The sequence below is a fragment of the Equus asinus genome, chromosome 6 (genome assembly GCF_041296235.1).
Source record: "Equus asinus isolate D_3611 breed Donkey chromosome 6, EquAss-T2T_v2, whole genome shotgun sequence".
Classification (NCBI taxonomy): Eukaryota; Metazoa; Chordata; class Mammalia; order Perissodactyla; family Equidae; genus Equus; species Equus asinus.
Genome location: NC_091795.1, coordinates 82,266,383 through 82,273,429, shown reverse-complemented (window position 1 = coordinate 82,273,429; position 7,047 = coordinate 82,266,383). Strand labels below are relative to the sequence as shown.

The 7,047-nt window shown below is 53.0% G+C and overlaps 1 protein-coding gene across 6 annotated transcripts in view; it reads right to left on the bottom strand.

The window, feature by feature from the left end:
* ADCY3 (adenylate cyclase 3) overlaps positions 1-7,047 on the bottom strand; it is an 89,165-nt gene that overhangs the window by 7,838 nt on the left and 74,280 nt on the right. For all 6 annotated transcript variants that reach the window (XM_070512503.1, XM_070512502.1, XM_070512504.1 and 3 more), the window contains 6 exons: positions 5,563-5,705; positions 5,247-5,408; positions 3,472-3,559; positions 2,492-2,608; positions 366-625; positions 19-78 (listed from right to left, as the gene is read on the bottom strand). In XM_070512503.1, the coding sequence (XP_070368604.1) occupies positions 19-78; positions 366-625; positions 2,492-2,608; positions 3,472-3,559; positions 5,247-5,408; positions 5,563-5,705 (830 nt within the window). The remainder of the gene's footprint in view (positions 1-18; positions 79-365; positions 626-2,491; positions 2,609-3,471; positions 3,560-5,246; positions 5,409-5,562; positions 5,706-7,047) is intronic.

The following is a 7,047-nucleotide window of genomic DNA, read 5'->3' as shown; positions in this document are numbered from 1 at the left end:
GAGAGCAGTCACCCTTACCTGTCAGTGCCATTGAGCCCAGGGGTGGAAAACACTTGCATCTTCTCTAAGGCAACCAATCTGTTGGACAGATAATAGCACAGTGAGGCCCCTTCTGAGTACAAGAGGCTGAAGCCCAGCCAAACACTGAGGTAACCCAATCTTCCACTCATCAAGCTGCAAAGGATCTATCCCAGGATCACAGCTCACCAGTGGCATGTCTGAGAAAGCATGAACCCTGAATCCCATAGAAACCTTTGATGCGCTCTAAAGACAAAGCCACCTCATGCAGGCCATGACCTTGAAACAGGGAGTTGGGGGGTGGGGGGAAGGAGACTATACAGATCCCCAAACAGGCTTCATCTTACTCATGTTCCTGAAAACGTTTGTGGTCATATTCATCAAAGATGGGGCGCCAGGCATAGATGTTGATGACGGCCACAGCACCCGTGACGAGCAGCATGAGTGTGAGCTTCACCATGTGGCTGACCTGCACCAGCATGATGGTGGCGATGAGAGACAGCACAGCGACATAGTTGTAATACTTGGGGTTCTCCACACAGCCATCGTCCACCTCCATCCCCATGGTGCTGTTGTTGGGTCCAGTGTAGTACTGGAGACAGCTAAGCTGGAGGCCAGGACCGTGGGGGGAGAACATGGGGTGCAAGGGAACAGGAGACACTGGTCAGAGAAGGCTGTGTCACGGCAGTGTACGTTCAGCTGCCATTTCCCACCTTCCCACAGCTCCCTCGGAAACACCAAGAAAGATGGGAACATTTACTCAGGAATAATAATACACAAGTTAGTAATTCCCACAAAGGGCTTTACCATCCTCTCATTGATGGTCATGAAAATTCTCTGAATATTTTTAGTATGGCCACCATTGTACAGAAAACTCGGAGGGGCACACTTGGCCAAAGTAGCACAATTAGCAAGCAGTACAGCCAGAACCAGGAGTCTAGGCTTTAGGTTTCAAATCTGACATGCTCTTGCCCACATCACACTGTTGCTTAAGGAGGGGCCGTGGGGCCAGGCAGCCAACCACCCCTCATGGTGTCACTGCTATGGCAGCAGCCTCTGCTCAAACACTTCCATTTCTGGAGGTTGGTCACCGGTCCCGGTGCTGGGCAGATGCCATCAATAGAAAGTGCATCCATAAACTGAATCACCCACTTTTTCTAACTTCCACCCACTGGGGCTTGTCTGCTTTGGGGAGATTCTCAGCATGTGATGTCAGCATGTGAAGGTTTCAGGCCTCCCTAGTTTGTCACCCTCCACCAGTGACAGGATCTCCAGGTGTCCTGCACTGTGTTCCCAGACCTGGGCTCTAGGCTTCAGGTGTGTTCTGACATGCAAGAGGCCAGGGCTTCTCTTTCCAGCGCTGTGGGCACCGTGTAACCCAGGGGCATGTCAGCTTTTGGGGTCCTAACTCCTCATTCCAGGTGGACTTTTGATGAGTTTGCCCTAGGGCTTTTTCACCTATGCTGCTGCCAGAGTAAGTCTCCGAGCTGTTTTTTCTGTGCTTAAATTGTTAAAGAAAATAAAACAAATAATATAACATCAGACTTGGAGAAAGTAGGACTCTCTTTAAGAGAGCATATATAGTACTACCAAAACTGGAGGGAGCTGTGACGACCGAGCAGGGAGCGTCAGCGACAGCTCCAAGCACTCAATGCTCAGTAAATGACTGGTGGCTCTGACTCAATAGATCTGGGCTTCCAACTGCTGGCCGTGCTCCCCAAGAAAGCATCTGGCAGCCCCTACATGGAATCCGCAGCTTCTCCATGAACTGAGGAGAGCAGAGAAGAGATGATTTTATCTGCAGCCCGGCCATTTGGGCTCCGTGAAGCCTCTCTCCCCAGTAACCTCCCTCTAGGAAGGTCTAGCCTTGTTCAGATGGATGAAGCCCAAACAGGAGAGCTCCTTTAGGGGAGCAGGTTTACCTGCCTGGTCCTGATGGATACCTGACACTAGCCACACTGTAGCGAATACTTAAGATACGCAGAATGCTTAGGAGTGCTGGGCCCCCTGAGCAGTGAGACATGGAAGAAGAACACGCAGGACTGGGATTTAGAACTGCATCAATCCTTGACTCTGTCACTTCCTGGCTGTGTGACCTAAAACAAGTGATTTATCCTCTCTGAGCCTTAGTTTCTTTATAGGAAACTGCAGATAATGATACTGACCTCTTGGGATTATTGTAAAGATCAAATGAGTCAATGTATGTGAAGCACCTAGCACAGGACCTGGTGCTCAGTGTTGCGCTCTTGGACTCTGGGAGAGCGAGGAGCTGGGGGAAGCAAGTCAGTCTCAGGTTTCCTGGAGAGAAGACCCCCTCCGTTGGGCAAGGATGATCTATTTAAGAACCCAAGTGCCACTCCAAACCCGTGTCTAATGGTGGAGGAACTGGTTGGCAAACTGCCCACGCTGGCCAGTGGAAGCCTTTCTCCACTGAGAGCGGGGCGTCCCTTCAGCAAGGACAGCAGGCGCTCACCATGTCCACAACGTTGGCCATAACCAAAATGAAGATGGCTAACATGGCCCAGGTGTTCCTGGCCCAGCGGGTCCGGTCGATCCATGTTGAGAAGGCCACGAGCTTCTTAGGAAAGGCCTAGAAGGAATGGAATTTCAAGGGCAATGAACTTCTCACAGCCTTTCCTCCTATAAACATGACTGCTAACGACTCTGGTTGCTCCCATACTTCCCAGGAACCTAAAAAGTAGTGCTTTGCGTGTGAGCCAACCAAAAACCGAGAGTGCAGCAGGGCCGAGGACAGGGCAGGAATCCTGGTGCTGTGTGTCAGTCCTGCATGAGGTGTTTGTGAGAGAGCACGGCTCCCACATAGCGGACTCCTTCCAGGATCAGACACTGACCAGCCCAGGAGGCTGTGGGCAGCACCAGCTGGCGGGAGCCCACTCCCCGTCTGCGAGCGGCGAGGCCAGGTCAGGGAACAATTTTCAGGGCCAGCCATCTTTGCTTGGCTACTCCTGCCTTTCCTGGGTCACTATACCTAAATTCTCCAGGTTATCTGGCAAGCTACCTGCCCGATTAATTTTCCTGAAACACTGTTTTTCCCTTGTAATACTGTCAAAAACTGCTTGGCACCCCAGTGCTTATAGGGGAAAGTCTTAATCCCTTTGTCTGGCTTTCAGTGCCCTTCCATAATTAGGGCCAACCCACCTTCCAGCTGGGCCTCCACTGCTTTTCACAGTGGTTCCTGTTTATCTAGACTCTGGCTTCCTCATGCAGGCACGTTCCACTGTCAGAGCCCCCCAGAGCCAGCCCAGAGTGGGTGCTCAGCTGACACGAATGACTGACTGACTGTGGAATGAGTGGGTAAGTGCCCAACCGCCCTAACAGAAGACAGTCTGTGCATAGGATTTGATGGGCCACATGACTCCATCAAACCCACTTTCACAGGGAGTGATGCTGGCTTCCAGAGGCTTCTGAACCAAAAGGAAGAGTGCCTCTTACCCGGGGAAAGATAGCAGCCAGCGAGCAGATTGTCAGGACCAGAAGCAGAACCTCCCCAACCACAAAGGTCACATAGTTTGTCATTAGCCTGTAACAGGGAGAAGACAATTAGGGAGGGGACCAGAGGGAGTAGTGAGCCTGGATGAGTGGCCAGCAGAGTAAAGGAAAGGAGACAGAAGGCATGAGCCTGTACCCAGAAAGTTCCATGGCTGCCCGGGAGGCATTACTGCCTGCCGTACAGACAGGACAGAGGCCCTGACTCGGGGGTGAGGGTGCTGCCAGCTGAGTGCAGGGCCTGGGAACATGCGACCTTACCCAGTGGTAACTGTTGACTGGGACAGTTCCCAGGGAAGGGCAGGCTCGTAGATGCCCTGGGCAGAGTCCAGTAAAAACGTGGGAAGGGATTCTTAGGGCTGGGCACTCCGCCATGCAGCCATGACGAAAGGAGAGACTGGAACAGAGCAGCTCCCTTACTGCCGAGGGCTGCTGAGTTACCTCTGACGACTGCACGGAGGGGACCAGGGCCTTCCGCGTCCATGCTCCCTCACTAACTCCAGGAAACCTGGTCTCCCCAAATCCTTCTCTCCCATCCTCACAGCCATTCCCATTTGGTTTCACCCCAACCCCTCCACTCAAAGTGCTCTTGCCAGGAGCCCCAGAAACCTCCATGTTGCTAAATCCAGTGCCTGATTCTCGGTCACTTCTTACCCCTCCTCCTCCAGGTCTTTAGTGAGATATCTCCCTGTCAGTGAGGCCTGCTCTGACCATCCTATATAAAAATGCAAACAGAACAAAACTCGCCACCAGCATCCCGCCTCCCTTCCAGGCTGTACTTTTATCCATGCCACTTGTCCCTGTCTGCATACATTTTGATTATTTGATATGTGGCATGTTGTGTTCACTGTATATTCCTAGACCTCAGCCCCAGGCACAAAGGAGATAGTAAACATCTGTGAAGTGAATGAATCTGATCCTCACGATAATCCTGAGAGCTGGCTAGGGCAGGGCAGATATTATTCTCATTTTACAGACAAGTAAACTGATAACTCCAGGAGCCCTTAGTGATGTGCCCAAGGTCATACAACAAATAGACAAGGGAGATGTGTCCAGAACCTAGGACCATGTGACTGAGTCCAGGCTCTTTGAGTTCCCCGAACTAGAATCAGACAGGGCTCCACAGCCCCTCCTTTCTGATGGGCAATCCCTGAGTAGGAGTGAGCTGCTCATCGGCCATGGGGAGGGAGGAAGGGTGGCAGCCATCCTTAAACAGTTGGGGCAAGGATTCCAGAACACCCACCTTGCCCCAGAGGACCTGCTGCTGTGAGAGAGGGGATCAGGCTATACCCAGAGCCTAAAATCTATCTTTATGAAGATGAGCCAAAAAAGGGAGCCGGATCAGCCTTCGTGACTGAGGTTGAGGAGTATCCCCATCCCCCATCTCCTTGTCCCAGAACCACTCGGCCATCCAGCCAAGGTCTCCATCCCCTTGGACCCTCCTGTCCCTTAGCTTTCTCAGCCCCAGAGTGATCCCCATTTTGATGCCAATGCTATTCCAGAACCCAGGGGCAGAGAGAAGGAAGGGGTCCAGGGTACAGTCCCAGCATGCCCTGGGGCTGTTCCAGTTGGAGGTCAGGAGCAGAGATGAAGCCTGTGCCCCTATATCAGTCTGGCTCCAGTGGAGGCGCCCACATCCCTCACACCTCTGGTCTAGGAAGCTCAACACCTTTCATCCTCCCCTGGCCACTGACCGGCTCCTGCCACTGTCCCTCCCTCACCAAGGGTCAATGAGTATCTCGACCAGGGCCGCACAGAGCAGGACAACACAGGAGCAGCTGAAGGCAGCCCCACTCTGCTTTTCCTTCTCCACCGAGTAGCGGGTTTCCATCTCAGGGTCCATGAACCGCATGGATAGAAGAAAGGTGTTTCTCTTCTTCACTCTGCAGTGGAAACAAGCCCCATGAAACACATGCCACCTCTGCCTCGGCCTAGCAGGGAGGGGCTGTATTTAAGGTGACTAACTTCCTGGCTCCCCCAGTAGGGCCTGATAAGGTGGAGCTGAGGGCAGCAGGCGGGAGGCTGCGGGCCACTTACACCTGGGCAGACTCGCGCTCGAGCAGCGCCTCACTGAGCAGCTGGTTGAGTTCATGCTCGTCCTCAGAGGCACCCACCACTCGATCGGCCAGGTCCTGAAGGCGCAGCCTCCGGCGAGGATTGGGGAAGGAGGGGTTGTCAGCCTACAGGGCAGCGGGCAGAGTTGGGGGCCGGTGAGATGGAGCGGGGGTCGGGGTCGGGGAAAGACGGAAGAGGAAAAAAGAGATCGCATGCACCAGGACTAGCCCCTGGCTGTCAAAACCATCTTCTGGGAAAAGTCTTCCCAGTGCTCCCAGAAGGCTCCATCCTGCTTGGGGCGAGGGTTCTGGACCCAAAGCCACAGTCCTTCCTGGTTTCCCTGCAATTCTGGGTCTCAGGCCCTGTGGGCTCTAAAGGAAGTTCTGCAGTGATCGCCCACTAATGGCAGCATTGCGGGGGAACAGCCACCTGGCTCCCAAGCCAGAGACCTGGGGGTCTGAGACCACTGCTGGGTCTGTGCTGTGCTGGCACCTCCTGCTACGAGGATGGGGGTGTCACACAGCCATACACATGGCATCCTCAGGGATGTGACTGACCCCCAACCCTAAGGGCTTAAGGGAACTCTTAAAGGAGCTCACATCTCATCCATTTGGAGAGGAAGACCTGAGGGAGAAAGCGATGGGAGAGAAAGCAATGTCCTTGTCGCTAGTGGGGTGGGGGGCTAGGCTACCCACTTCCGTATTTATTCCCAGTCACAAAGGAAAAGGATCAACTCCATAAATATGAATCCAGACCGTGATCACACAGGCATCAGTCCAAATAATAATTAAGACTGGGCTCCTCAGAGCTGTCTGTATGGGTCCAAGAGTATATCTGGAAGCCAGAATCAAGATAGCCCACGCTTAAGCTCAGATGTGCCCCTGGTTGACACTTTGACCCCATATAATTCAAGTTCCTCCAGCCGCATTTTCCTCCCATGTAAAATGGTGCGGATGGTCTGTTCCAGCACCAGGAACCTCTGTCCCTGAAGCACAGCCTGGAGCAGTGTTACGCCGGCTAATTGTGAGGACAGGAAAAACCACAGGCTGCTTGCTATAAAACTCTGTCATTCTTGTGAGTGAGTTACATCCAGTCTGTGTTTCCACTTTCTATCAAAAAAAATCACAATTGGGACAAGTTACTGAATGTTGTGGTGCTCAAGAAAATCACAATTTACTTTTAGCCCCGTCTGCCTCCTTGTCCCCAGCACCTGACCCAAAGGCACCGGGGCAAGTCTTCTGTGTCCCTCACAGGGAGACGGCCATGCTGCCTCCGCTCACAGCAACCCCGACAAGGCAGAGATTCCTGTTCCAGAGCATTCGCCTTCATCAGTGAGGAGACGCAGGGAGCTCTTTAGCAATGGACAGATTCTGGACATTCTCCCAAGAGAGACCCTGTCCTCGGAGGCAGCATGTAATTCCTTTGGAAACCCCCTATCTTTGCATGAGACTTGTGGAGTTTGGACCC